At 63.3% G+C, this 13,790-nt stretch overlaps 1 protein-coding gene across 5 annotated transcripts in view; it reads left to right on the top strand.

The window, feature by feature from the left end:
* Positions 1–4,560: 4,560 nt before the first annotated feature.
* The window catches only part of SDK2 (sidekick cell adhesion molecule 2), a 30,975-nt gene continuing 21,745 nt past the window's right edge, over positions 4,561–13,790 (top strand). For 3 of the 5 annotated variants that reach the window (XM_075071896.1, XM_075071895.1, XM_032797279.2), the window contains exons 1-8: positions 8,547–8,705; positions 9,102–9,223; positions 9,412–9,521; positions 9,984–10,134; positions 10,723–10,960; positions 11,131–11,246; positions 12,069–12,258; positions 13,076–13,174. In XM_075071896.1, the coding sequence (XP_074927997.1) occupies positions 8,645–8,705; positions 9,102–9,223; positions 9,412–9,521; positions 9,984–10,134; positions 10,723–10,960; positions 11,131–11,246; positions 12,069–12,258; positions 13,076–13,174 (1,087 nt within the window). In that variant the 5' untranslated portion in view covers positions 8,547–8,644. Of the gene's footprint in view, positions 4,629–7,066; positions 7,263–7,651; positions 7,751–8,513; positions 8,706–9,101; positions 9,224–9,411; positions 9,522–9,983; positions 10,135–10,722; positions 10,961–11,130; positions 11,247–12,068; positions 12,259–13,075; positions 13,175–13,790 lie in introns of those variants that run through there. The other 2 variants (XM_075071897.1, XM_075071898.1) reach the window with 2 other exon arrangements.

Genomic DNA, 13,790 nt, shown 5'->3' with positions numbered 1-13,790 from the left:
GAGCTCCCTGGCAGGGCATCCAGGGGCTCCCAGCCCTGCTCCCCGAGCTCCCTGGCAGGGCGTCCGGGGGCTCCCAGAGCTCCTCCCTGAGCTCCCTGGCAGGGCATCCAGGGGCTCCCAGACCTGCTCCCGGAGCTCCCTGGCAGGGCGTCCGGGGGCTCCCAACCCTGCTCCCCGAGCTCCCTGGCAGGGCGTCCGGGGGCTCCCAACCCTGCTTCTGGAGCACCCAGCCCTGCTCCCCGAGCTCCCTGGCAGGGCGTCCGGGAGTTCCCAGAGCTCCTCCCGGAGCTCCCTGGCAGGGCATCCAGGGGCTCCCAGCCCTGCTTCCCGAGCTCTCTGGCAGGGCATCCGGGGCGTCCCAGCCCTGCTCCCAGAGCTCCCTGGCAGGGCATCCAGGGGCTCCCAGGCCTGCTCCCTGAGCTCCCTGGCAGGGCATCCAGGGGCTCCCAGCCCTGCTCCCCGAGCTCCCTGGCAGGGCGTCCGGGGGCTCCCAGCCCTGCTTCCCGAGCTCTCTGGCAGGGCATCCAGAGGCTCCCAGGCCTGCTCCCTGAGCTCCCTGGCAGGGCATCCAGGGGCTCCCAGGCCTGCTCCCGGAGCTCCCTGGCAGGGCATCCGGGGCGTCCCAGCCCTGCTCCCGGAGCTCCCTGGCAGGGCATCCAGGGGCTCCCAGCCCTGCTCCCGGAGTTCCCTGGCAGGGGGGGAGGTTGGGGGTCCCAGCCCTGCACCCCAAGCTCCCTGGCAGGGGGGAAAGTTGGGGGTTCCAGCCCTGCTCCCGGACCTCCCTGGCAGTGGGGGAGGTTGGGGGGTCCCAGCCCTGCTTCCAGGGGGTGGGCAGGGACTTTCCCATTCCCCCAAGCAGGGCAGAGATGCAGTGGGTGAATTAACCCCCTCACCCCCCTAGTGCTGGGCAGGTGGGAGCCAGGGGACCCTCCCTGCAGAGCCAGAGACCCCAGCCCTGACGGATCCACACCCCTGGCCCTGGCTGAGTATCTGATGGGGGGATAAATGCTGCCTTTCTGTGGGAGCCCCCCCTGGTATCTCGGATGCCCCACACACACGCACCCAGCTTCCTGAGCTGTGGCATTTCAGCTCTGCACCACCACCCGGTGCCCGACCGGGGTACAGCGCCTGCAGGAGGCTGCGAGGTGTGCCATGCCCCTGCCGCCCCCCCTGCCCCGCCTGGTGGCTGAGACCCAGGCTGGGGGGTTGCTCTGAGCGAAGCCAGCGCGCATGGGGCAGCCAGAGCGCATGGGGCAGCCCGTGCAACACGTCCCGCCGGGGGACCTGTAGGACTCCTCCAGAGCAAGGGCCGTCGCTGCGTTACAGAGAGACAGGGCGGAGTCTGGGGGCTACGTGGGGCTGGGACACCTGGGTTCTCCCCCAGCTATTGGAGGGGAGTGGGGTCTGATGGTTGCCGCGGGGGGGCTGGGGTCAGGACGCTTGGGTTCCATTCCCAGCTCCAGCCCTGACGCCCATGGTGGCCTTGTGGCAGGTACATCTGGGAGAAGGACGGCGTGCCCATCAGCGTGGACGGCATCCCGCGGCTCCGGCTGGACGAGGAGGGCACCCTGCACATCTCCCAGACCTGGTCCGGGGACATCGGCACCTACACCTGCCGGGTCCTCTCCACCGGGGGCAACGACTCCCGCAGCGCCCACCTGCGTGTCCAGTGAGGGACCTGCTGGCCTAGGTTCCCCCCGCGTGCCCCTCCTGGGACAGGAATGCTGCAGGGCTCATTCTCCCATCTAGACACCCTCCCAGCTTCCTGCCATGGCATCTCCCCCTTCCCCCTGCCCGCGCACCCTGCCTCCTCCTGCCACGGGGTCCCCTCCCGCCATGGCGTACCTTCTATGGCATCCCCCTGCCTGCGCACCCTGCCTCCTCCTGCCATGGGGTCCCTTCCCACCACAGCATACCTTCTATGGCATCCCCCTGCCCACGCACCCTGCCTCCTCCTGCCATGGGGTCCCTTCCCACCACAGCGTACCTTCTGTGGCATCCCCCTGCCCACGCACCCTGCCTCCTCCTGCCATGGGTCCTCCCGCCACGCGTACCTTGTCTATTGGCAGGCCCCTGCGCTGCGCCACCCTGCCTCCTCCTGCCACGGGGTCCCCTCCCGCCACAGGTACCTTCGTGTGGCCTCCCCTGCCCACCGGCACCCTGCCTTCTCCTGCCCAACTCCACTTCCCCTTGCATGGGTTAACCTGGGCAACCCTGCGCCAGGGCCATAGGCTCCAGAGCCCCGGTGCCTGCGCCTGGCAGTTCAGCGGCTTGCCCGTCGCAATGCCAGACCCCACCTGGATGAGCTCCTATGACCCGCCCCAACGCCCTCAGCTCCCTGCCCCCTCCTCCCTGCCTGCCTCCCCCACCTCGTCCCCTACTGAAGCTGTCCCACTGTTTCCAGCGCTGGTTTCTGCTCCTCTCCAGGCAGCTTCCCTGCCCGGAGAACGCGTGCACCGCTGAGCCGCTGGAGAGCGGGCCATCAACCTGACGCTGGGCCAAAGCCCTTTGATGGAACAGCCCCGTGTTGCACTACATCCTCGAGGTCTCCGAGACACAGTAAGGCACCCGCGCTGTGCACCCGCCGCGGGGCGCTGGGCAGCGGCGCTGGGCTGTGCGGCGGCACAGAGTTGGATTGGGCCTGGTTCACCCCCTGCGGCTCCCAAGGGAGGGAACCGCAAGGGGCGAGGGGAAGTCCAGCTACCAATGTTGTGCAAATGGCTGCACGCGCTCCCTGGTTTTGGCACTAACTGCTACGCCATCTGGGACAGGGCCTGGGGTTGCCCTTGGACGCCAGCGGCTTCGCTTGAGCACATCGTGCAGAGTGTTCCTGACAAAGGGACCCCTACGTGTCCTGTGCAGACCGAGCAGCCAGGGAGGTTGCCAGGCCAGGAGCTGGGGGATTGGCGACTGAAAGACCGCGTTCCCCCCCAACCCCGTGCCGGCTCTCCGCTTCCACCCTCCCCTCTCTGTCACAAGATGCCCACAAATGGACCCACCCTCATGGGCCAGCCGTTGACCCCGCAGGCGACTCCGTTGATTGTTGCGAGCCCTGGTGCCCGCCCGCTACCTACCAGTTCCCGCCTCTGCGGCTGCCAACGACCCTGGCAAAGGGCAATTCAAGCCAGGACACCGAGAGGTAAGCAGGGGTTCCGGGTGGCCGCCTGCTGCCCAGGAGCTGGCCAGGGCAGGGCGGGGGGCCTCACTCACGACTTCACTGCCCTCCCCTCCCAGGGTGTCCCTGCCGGAGGAGCCCCCCACCGCACCCCCCCAGAAACGTCATCGCCAGCGCAGGACCAACCAGATCCATTCTATGATCCAGGTGGCAGCCACCCTCCTGAGACGCCAGTCAAACGGTCCTCCTGAAAGGTACCTCATCAGCGTTAGGTCCAATGGGGGGAGCCCGGCCCCTCCCCACCCCCGGCCGGTCCCAGGGCGGCATCGGCCTGACTCCCACCAGGTGGCCTGCTGGAGCCAGAGGGGGCTGGCTGCCCACTGCGCTGACTTGCCCTCCCCTGCCCTAGTTCTGCCTGGCCGCCTGCCCGTCGGCTACCAATTCAAGAACATCACCAGCCGAGGTCAACAACCTGCTCCTGGAGATCTCATCATCTGGACCAACTACGAGATTCGAGGTGGCGAGCGTACAACAGCGCTGGCCTGGGGGTCTACAGCCCCAGGTGACGAGTGGACCCTGCAGGGAGGGGCGAGGAGGGGGGCTTCCCCAGCTCCGGGCGAAGGCCCTGGTCTCCGCTGGCCCGCTGTGGTGCTGCAGATCCCGGGGATTCGTGAGCCCCCTCAGCTCACAACTGCTGGGGCCAGGTGATCAGCAGTGGGCTCTGGATCCAGATCACCACCCTGCAAGCACGCATTTGCCAGGCTGCTTGACAGATGCTGCGCTGGTCTCCGGGGCGCCTGGGCAATGTCTGCTGCAGCAGCCCCCCGTCTCGAGCGAACCTGCTCTGTGGCTGGGGGAGAGGTGGGGCTGGACTCTGCAGTGCCCCTGTCCCAGGAGGTTTCAGAGCTCACTGTGGTGGGGGGGAGAGGCAGAGCGGCGCCAGGGTTTTTGGCACCTGCAGGGGGTCCTTCTGAGTCCCGGTGTGGCGGCAATTCTCGTGCGGCGGGGGTCCTTTCGCGGCTTCAGGGCATGCAAGCAGCGGGTTCCGGAGGTGAGGTGAAGGACCGCCGCAGAATTGCCGCCGAAGACCCGGAACGGGAAGACCCCCCGCGCGCATTGCGTCGAAGGTGGCAAAATGCCGCCCCCCAAATCCTAGCACCTAGACGACCGCCTAGGTCACCTAAATGGAAGCACTGTCCCTGGAGAGGGGTGGCCTGGGTTGGAGGGAGCCCAACCTGCACTCCCTGCCTGCCCAGTGTCCCGGTGCATGCCTGGGAGGGAGCTGGCTGATGAGAGAGATGCTGCCGTTCCCAGTGCCCCTGGCCACAAGCCCCAGGCCAAGGCAGCACCTCCATCCCCACACAGTGTACCCACCCCCGTGCATCCTCGTCCTCCTTCTCCTGCAGTTCCACCGTGCCCCGGGAACGTACAGGCGAGGCACCAACGCCACCACCATCCGCTTCACCTGGAACCGCCCAGCCCAGTTCATCATGGCATCAACCAGGGCTACAAGGTAAGGGGGAGGCGGGGGAGAGAGGGCACAGCTCCAAACCGAACATAAGGCACGGATGGCACCCCTCCTTGAGGCACCCGCCCAGCAGCACAGGCCTCAGGGGGTAGGAAACCCAGCGTGGAAGAAGGGCCTGATCCTGGGAGGTGCTGAGTACTCTCAGCTCAGTCCCTTGGCCAATACGTTCCTTTCTTCTCACACATTCACACTTAGCTACAGCTGCTCCATGTCTCATTTCCTTCCCCCTCTAGGGTGAGAGTGAAACAGCATCCCCCTCTCCATGGGTCATCCACTCGCTGGCAGCAATAGCAGGTTGTTATCCTCAGTGTGAGCCAGCTGCTACAGGGTGGGCCGGACACACTGTGCCCGTGTGTTGCAAACACTCAGGGCTGTACTAAGAGACCCTAATCCATCTTTGCTCTGAGCTGCGGTTCGGTGGATTGATTAGTGAGAAGGCAGTGTTACGGCTCAGCGTCCCCAGGAACGGCGCCACCATCTTGGATTCTCCGCCGGGGGGGGCGAGCTGGCAATGTGAATAAAATCCACAGCATCTCTGCTTAAACATTCATTTCACACTCGTAGCCTCAAACTTTCTAAATCTCTTTTCCGAGGAAAAGTCTTACCAGACCCGTAACAAAAATGGCTTCCCTTTGCATTTACAAACCCTCAAAGCAGGTATTCGAATTGAGTTGAGCCTGACCATTAAAATAATATTTACTGAGATTTAACACTTACACAGAACCTCAGCCTCCAATGCGCCGTAATTCATTCCAATTTACATTAATTACATTGAATTAAAATATTCTACTTGTTTCTTAATCTGCTGCAAAGAAGTTCAGGAATTTAATTGCCAACAAACGAGATAACCAGAGTAAGCAGGATATTTATCATACTTATTAAATGCCACTTAGTATTTTTGATTAGTATTTTAGGGCCTAATTAGTAGATAATTAAGTTGCTATAGGCTATCTTCCACGGTCCCAATTTAATGCCTGGACGTCCCTTCTAAATGTAACACCATAGCAAAGCAGGCTATTGTGCATTATTATCGGGGGAGTTAATCACAGAGCTGTCTATTGTTTTGTATGGATAAATACAAATGCTTATTAAAACACATCAAGTGTTTGCTTTTCGCCATTAATTGATGTTTAATCAACACCGAATAAATGAGAGGCTTTGAATGAAAGGCTGATTTGGAGATGCACTGGAGGGTTTGCATTGTCTTGAAGAGAAGTGTGAGGAGACACCACCGCCCCAAAGGAAATCTCTGTTCCCTTGGGGAAAGCAAAGACTTCCCCCACAACTTGTGAGTGAAAAGGTTGTGGGAGTCCAGTCACAAACACCTCAGAGCTCAGCTTGTTGGCTGGGGGCCGTACACGGCCGGGAGCCTGGGACGTTTGTAAAACCAAGTTGCTAAGCCCTCCGAGATTGCCCGCTCTCTGGGACAGTGGCCGTCTCTTCGTTCTGTGTTTGTAAAGCACCTGCCACAGCAAATCATAATAATACAGAGACTAGTTTAAAAATGCTGTTTGTTAAAGGTTAAAAATCATATATTCAAAAATAATCACACACCCCCAATGCGACCTGTGTTGCTAACAACTCCTTTGATCGTTGTTTAAGCATCAGATTTACCTTTTCCCTGCTTTCTGGTCTGTTTATGTTTTGCCCTTCACTGAGCCTGGGCAATGAAAGTAGTCAGGCCCCTTGCCCTGGGTGAGTCTCCTGCCAGAGCCCGGTGCTGCAGTGTTTGGGGGCCAGCTAAACCCAGCCCTGGGAACGTTTCCACTGATATTGCAAAGCCGCTTCGTTCCCCCTTCTCACGTCCCTTCTGGCCTGTCTAACAGTGCCCCATGAAAGCTAAACCCCAGCGTCCTGGCCAGATGCAGGAGCAGGTGGGGGGAGTGAGCTGAGTTCAGAGGAGATCCAGGATCTTAGGCCCAAAAGACACACTAGCTGGAAACACGGACGCATCAGAAACAGACCTGACCGTGCTCCCAAGGTCAGGACTCTGCCACAGCTGAAAGTAGATTAAGGCGTCCTTGGCTTATCTATCACCATCTGGCTCTGTCTACCCTTGTCATACCTTCCAGTCTGTCTAATTAAGTATCGGGGCAGGTTACCAAGGGAGGTTGTAAATTCTCCATCACTCGGTGTCTTTGAATGGAAACTGAAAGATACTGTGCTGTGCTCCTTCAGGCACAAATGGTTGAGCTTAACGGTGGGATCACTGGGCGAGGGTCTCTGGGCTGTGTTACGGAGGAGGTGCGGCGGGGCTAGGGTCTTGGCGTCCCTCTGGTCCCCGTGACCAGTGGACATCCCGGGCATTTCCGTCACTCACGACCTGCCCTTTGGGAGGAGAGGCTGCTGAGGGGGCAGCCATGGGGCTGAGGACTAGTTCTCCTCCCACGCGGGTCTGTGACCCTGTTGTTCTGCCCCCCTAGCTGATCGCGTGGGAGCCGGAGCAGGCAGAGGAAGTGACCGTGGTGACGGTGAGGCCCAACTTCCAGGACAGCATCCACGTGGGCTACATCGGGGGCCTGAAGAAGTTCACGGAGTACTTCACCTCCGTGCTGTGCTTCACCACGCCGGGCGACGGCCCGCGCAGCCCGCCGCAGCTGGTGCGCACCCACGAGGACGGTACGGGGAGGCCTTGCATTCCCTTGTGACACAGAGTGGGGCGCACAGCCCAGCTCCCAGGGGCGCCTGCAGAGCCAGGGACCTGGACCCTAGAACCTGCCCCTACTCCCCATGGGGGAGACCCCCCACTCACTCCAACTCCCCATGGGGGAGACCGCAGGGAGACCCCTGCTCGCTCCAACTCCCTATGGGGGAGACCCCCCCGCTCATTCCAACTCCCCATGGGGGATACCCCGGGGAGACCCCCCGCTCACTCCAACTCACCATTCACTCTCACTAGCCAGCGCCCTAGGGAGACCCCGACTCACCTCGGCCTGGCTGCACAGGGGGTGCTGAGATGTGCACTGCTTGCTCCGCTCTAACTCTTGGCATTGGGGTTTTTTGGGCAGCGCCTGGCCCCGTGGGGCACCTCAGCTTCAGCGACATCCTGGACACGTCGCTGAAGATCAGCTGGCAGGAGCCCCTGGAGAAGAATGGCATCCTGACTGGTAAGGGGCTCCTGGGGGACTGCTTGCTGGACCATCCTCCAGCCCAGCTAAGCTGCAGCCTGGCGCTGCCCAGGGCCGCAGTCGGGAATGCGCTCTGTGCCACAGGACAGTCCTGTCTCCCTAGCGCCTTCCTTCCCACATGCGGGGGCCTGGGGAGACAGGCCCCTGCCGTTCTCCTAGGGTGCTTCAGTTACCCATCTCCACCCCACTCCCCTCAGCCCCATCCTCCGCATCCCAGCCACGTCTGGCTCCCTCCACATCACGGTGTGCCAAGGAGGCGCTGGCGTGGCCGGGGCAGTGCCCGCTACACCTGGTGGATGTTGCTGTGGACAATGGGGGGGAACTGGCTCCATGGCAAACACTCGGTGGAGAATTCGGGACAAGAGCCAGTGGGTGAGACCTTCCCAACCCCCTAAGCAGCTTGAACATCCCACTCCTGGTGCCTGAAAAGCAGAGGGGTTTGCAAGCGAGGGGTGTGGGGCAGAAGGGACCAGCATTGGCTCAAGGAGCTGGCTCTGTCCTTCGGCCTCTGGCTAGTGGCCCCTTGCGCCAAGCTGTCAGGCTGCTGGGGGGATCTGGGAAGTGAGGCCTCTCTGCCGGCAAAGCATGGGGGTGGCACTGCATTGGCTGAGGCCCCCACGCTGGCCTGGGGAGGGGTGCAGGCAAGTTGAAGGGTGTCCCCTGGGGCGTGGAGAGGGGGGTTCCTGCAGTGGGGGACTGGGTGTGACCCACCCGTGTGCTTGTGGCTGGCTCGTGTTCGCAGGCTACCGGATCTCCTGGGAGGAATACAACCGCACCAACACACGGGTGACGCACTACCTGCCCAACCTCACCCTGGAGTACCGCGTCACCGGCCTCACCGCCCTCACCACCTACACCATCGAGGTGGCTGCCATGACATCCAAGGGGCAGGGCCAGGTGTCCTCCTCCACCATCTCCTCCGGGGTCCCTCCAGGTAAACCCGGCTCCCGACCCCCTTCTACTCCCATCACCAGCCTCCCGCTGGTTTCCGGCAGGCCGAGGGTGGAGGGCACCCCACGAAGAACGTGCTGGGAGCAGGTCTGGAGCAGGGGGTGAGGCTGGGCCCGAGCAGCACAGAGCAGGAGCTAGCTCTTCAGCAGCTGTTAATCAGGCCTGGCTACTCATGCTGGGGGTGACTCTGCCCCTAGAGCTGCCAGGGCGTGTGCATGATGCTCCAGTAGCTGCGCCATTCTCCCCTAAGGTCTCCCCTGACTGCTGCCAAGGGTGCGGGTGCCCAGGTGTGGGCATTGATAGGAGGGAGAAGGCCAGCCACACTTGCCCCCCTGCCCCGTGACAGGATGTCCCCTCCCATCCTGTCTTCTCCCTGCAGAGCTCCCCGGCGCGCCGACCAATCTGGGCATCTCCAACATCGGCCCGCGCTCCGTCACACTCCAGTTCAGGCCAGGCTACGACGGGAAGACTTCCATTTCCCGCTGGCTGGTGGAAGCTCAGGTGAGAGGTCTCTGGAGGGGGAGGTGAAGGAGCCGGGGAATCCAGGCCTACGGGAGGGGAGTACAGCACGGTGCACTTGGGAGCTCTAGGCCTCCACTGCCTAGAGCTGGGACATTGTGCCGACAGGAGCGACCTGCATGGCCCATGTGCAGAGCAGGCAGCGCCTCACGCCACCCACTTGTCCACAGGTGGGTCAGATCGGCGAGAATGAGGAGTGGGAGCTCATTCACCAGCTGGCCAACGACCCCGACGCCCGCTCCATGGAGGTGCCCAACCTCCACCCATACATGTACTACAGGTGGGTGCTGGGGACCAGCGCTTGGCGAGTGCCGTAGCTGCTACAACCCCCACCCTGGGTGGCAAGGGGGCCTGGCTGGCCCTAATGGGTCTTCTCAGCCTGTCAGGCACTGGGCTTTCCTCCACCGAAGACTTGTATCCCCAGAGGCGCTGGGCAGAGCCTCTCCTCCCCTAGCACCATGCCCCCAACGTCAGCCTCCCCCTGGGGAGGTAGCGGAGCCCGAGAGCATCAGGGAGTAGGGCTCTGAGTCCCAGGTGCGGCTGACCTTTCCCCAGCAGCAGCACCTCCTAGTGTCCCCCGGCACACAGCATGGGTGCAGCATTGGTGGTGGGGACACCCTGAGCTTTGCACAGACAGGGGAGTGGGGCTTGTATTATAGCCCCCGTGGAGGAGCTTGGGGGGTGCCCGCAGCCCTCCTGAGTCCCCTCCCTGACCATGGTGACTCGGCTCCGCTCCTCGCAGCTTCCGCCTGCGGCAGGTGAACATCGTGGGCACCAGCCCGCCCAGCGTGCCCTCCAGGAGGATGCAGACCCTGCAGGCTCCCCCCGATGTGGCACCTGCCAACGTCACCCTGCGGACGGCCAGCGAGACCAGCCTGTGGCTGCGCTGGATGGTGAGTGACCACAGGGCGCATCCTAGAAACCCTAGACCTGTGCCCACTCCCTGCCCGGGATGGGCACTGCCACCACGTCTGCCCGGGGCGCTCCCTTGGGTGGGGAGCCGGGAATGAAGCAGAGAGAAAATGGCAGTCACAGGGTCTGGGAGCTGCAGCCTTGTTGAATGCAGCGTTAGCCACTGTCTCCGAGGGTCGGGGGTGGAAGCAGCCTAGCTGTGCATTGCAGTGGGGGTGGGAAGTGAGTGGGGGGGCCTGCACACAGGCTAGTGTGGGCAGCGCTGGGTTGGGTGAGGGAGTGAACATGGATGAATGGGGGGCTGTGTGAGGAGTGCAGAAGGGAAGCGAGGTTTGTACAGATTAGTTGGGGGCTGTGTAGGGTATGGGGGGAGCGGTTAGGTTGGGGGAAGGTACATGGGTTAGCGGGGGCTGTGCTGGGTGTTGGGGAGGGTATGTGGGTTAGTGGGGGGCTGTGCTGCGTGGGGGGAAGGGTAGATGGGTTAGCAGGGGCTGTGCTGGGTGTGGGGGGAGCGGTTGGGGGGTGGGCCAGGTGAGGGTGGCTGGTGCTGAGCGTCACCCCTTCCCCAGCCGCTTCCGGAGCTGGAGTACAACGGGAACCCGGAGTCGGTGGGCTACAGGCTGCGGTACACGCGGGCGGACGGGCGGGGCAGGACGGTGGCGCACGTGATCCACGACCGGGTGGAGCGGGAGTACACCATCGAGGACCTGGAGGAGTGGACGGAGTACCGCGTGCAGGTGCAGGCCTTCAACGCCATCGGGGCCGGGCCCTGGAGCCACGTCGTGCTGGGACGCACCAGGGAGTCAGGTACCTCCTGCCGGGCCTGGGGCCTGTCCCACTGGCTACTCCTCGGCTGACAGTGCTCATCAGACCCCCAGCCTGGGTGTGCCCTCCCCGGCCCTCTGCCCCTCCCAGCCCCACTGCCACTGGAAGCAGCCGGGCCGGCTTCTGACCTCACTCTCTTCTCCCCTCGCCAGTCCCCTCGTCCGGCCCAACCAACTTGTCCGCGCTGGCCACCACCTCCAGCAGCATGCTGATCCGATGGAACGAGATCCCCGAGGCGGATCGCAACGGGCTCATCCTGGGCTACAAGGTGGGTGTCATCCTGTGTGATCCCTTGTTTGGACCCAGCCGCCCCCTCTGAATAGCTGGGCTGGTGCCCCTCTGCCCCACCCACAGCCCCCTGCGACGCAGCCCTGGGCTTCTCCCCACCAGCTCTGCTGGTGCCCCTCAATCTCGATCCACAACCCCCCTGCTATGCCAGCCCTGGGCTCCCCACCAACTCTGCCCCTCAATCCCGATCCACAACCCCCCTGCTTTGTCAGCCCTGGGCTCCTCCCCACTAGCTCTGCCCCTCAGCCTCATCCACAGCCCCCTGCAACGCAGCCCTGGGCTCCTCTCCACTAGCTCTGCTGGTGCCCCTCAATCTCGATCCACAACCCCCCTCTATGCCAGCCCTGGGCTTCCCACCAGCTCCGCCCCTCAATCTCGATCTACAACCCCCCTGCTATGCCAGCCCTGGGCTCCCCACCAACTCTGCCCCTCAATTCCGATCCACAGCCCCCCTGCTATGCAAGCCCTGGGCTTCCCACCACCAGCTCTGCCGGTGCCCCTCAATCCCGACCCACTGCCCCCTGCTCCCCCAGTCCTGTGGCCCATGGCTATTCCAGTCTTGGGCTCCCTGAAACATGCCTGTCAATGCTCCTGCCGTGGCTTTTCTTTGGGGAGAGGCTGCCCTGCGTGCAGCGTGGCGCTGTCACAGGGGGCTAGGGCAGGTGTCCCCTGGTGACCTAGATGGGGTGTGAACTGAGAGGCCGTCGTGTGCCCGGGCCCCATTCAGCCTGGTGAGTGGGTTCGGCTGGCATGGCAGGACAGCCCCAGGGTGGCTCCGTGGGTTTCACGTGGGCTGTTCCAGGTCGTGTACAAGGAGAAGGATTCCGATGCGCGGGCCCAGTTCTGGCCGGTGGAGGGGAACGCCTCCCACAGCGCCCAGCTCGCGGGCCTGGGCAAGTACGTGCTGTATGAGATCCGCGTGCTGGCCTTCACCCGCATTGGAGACGGCGCGCCCAGCACCCCGCCCATCCTGGAGAGGACTCTGGACGACGGTAGGTGCCGCTCCTCCCCGACCCATTCCCGCTGTCGGGGGCACTCAGGGTGCTTCGCCCTCATGGCGGGTGACACGCGGAGTGAGGCCAGACGCAAACGGGGGCCAGTCCGTGAAAGAGCGAGTGCCCCCGTCATGCTGGGATGGGGAGAAAATGGTGTCTGGTTGGCCCTCGCCACACTCCATGCAAACAGCTCCCCCGCTGTCTGCCTGTCCTTGGAGGGCTCCAGCAGACAGGGGTGGGGGTGCCAGCCCCAGAAATAGAACGAGGAGACGTAACAGGGCAGAAGAGGGCATTCCTGAGTGTGTATCTGGGCCCCGGGGGTGGGGGGTGCCCCCATACACGCGTGTGTATTTGTGCTCGTGTGTGCCCCCAGGGTATGCTGAGGAGGGGGAGTGTACAGATGGGGGAGTCCCTAACAGGGTACATGGTGGGGGTGTGCCCCTAAAGGGGCTGTGGATGTGGGGAGGGTGTCCCTAAGGGTGTGGAGGGAGGGTCGGTGTGTCTCCGTGTCCCTAAGTCCACGGGAGTCTTTCTACTCCGTCAGTCTGAGACGGGGCGCGGGCAGTTTTCAGCAGGACGGCTCCCCCAAAGGAGGAGAAGCACGATTCCCCTGTTGCCCTGGGTGCCCTGTGGGGCATTTGCACCTGGCAGAGTAGTGCGATGGAGGCCCAGCAGCCGCTAGCTTCAGGGTTTGGCCAGCGGACTCCCCCAGCCACTGGGCTGGGACGGGCTCCATTCCCCGTTTGATCTGGCCAAGGGCACTGAGCCTGTTTGCCTGTCACCCAGCCTGCCCTCTGCTCTCGTCCTGCCCCAGTGCCCGGGCCCCCAGTGGGCATCCTCTTCCCAGAAGTGAGGACCACCTCAGTCCGGCTGATCTGGCAGCCTCCAGCCGCGCCTAACGGTATCATTCTAGGTAAGTGCTTCTCCGAGCACCCTGGCGGGTGGGTAACGGTCCCGGGACCCCTGGGAGGGGCCTGTGCTAGGGATGCTCGGCAGCGGAAGGGGTGCAGCTGTGTGTGTGAGCGACAGGGCTGGGGCCGGGGGATGGAGCTAAGCCGAGCCCTGCGGGGGGGGGAGGGCCGTGCTGGGGGTCCACCAGTGCCCTGCATGGCATGGTCTCACTGGGGGAATGGCAGCTGCTGTACCAGCTACGCCCCAGCTCAGGGCTCCTCTGCAGTAGGCAGGAGCCAGCAGCCTCGATCCCTGGATGCACCCGAGCTGCTCCCCTGATAAACCACAGAGCTGGCGAGCCCCATCAGCCGGCAGAGGGACACAGAATCCCCTCCCCTTCTGGCTGGCCCGAGCCCAGCCCTGCTTGGTGTCACGGAGTCACCGGGCGATGCTCTGGAACTGCTCCCCACAAAGCCAGGCAGGACTTTGGGGAGCCTCCTCTCCCTTGGAGCAGACTTGTTCAGGGCAGAATCAGGGCTTACCTCTGGGTTTCTCCTTGGAAGCATCAGCATCTTGCCCCTCCGTGTGCTCACCACGCAGAGCCCACCCAGGCGGGTCCTGGGGAAGCACAAGGATCC

The sequence above is a fragment of the Chelonoidis abingdonii genome, chromosome 13, assembly GCF_003597395.2.
Source record: "Chelonoidis abingdonii isolate Lonesome George chromosome 13, CheloAbing_2.0, whole genome shotgun sequence".
Classification (NCBI taxonomy): domain Eukaryota; kingdom Metazoa; phylum Chordata; order Testudines; family Testudinidae; genus Chelonoidis; species Chelonoidis abingdonii.
Note: the sequence above shows the minus strand (reverse complement) of the source record. Positions and strands in the feature narration are given on the sequence as shown.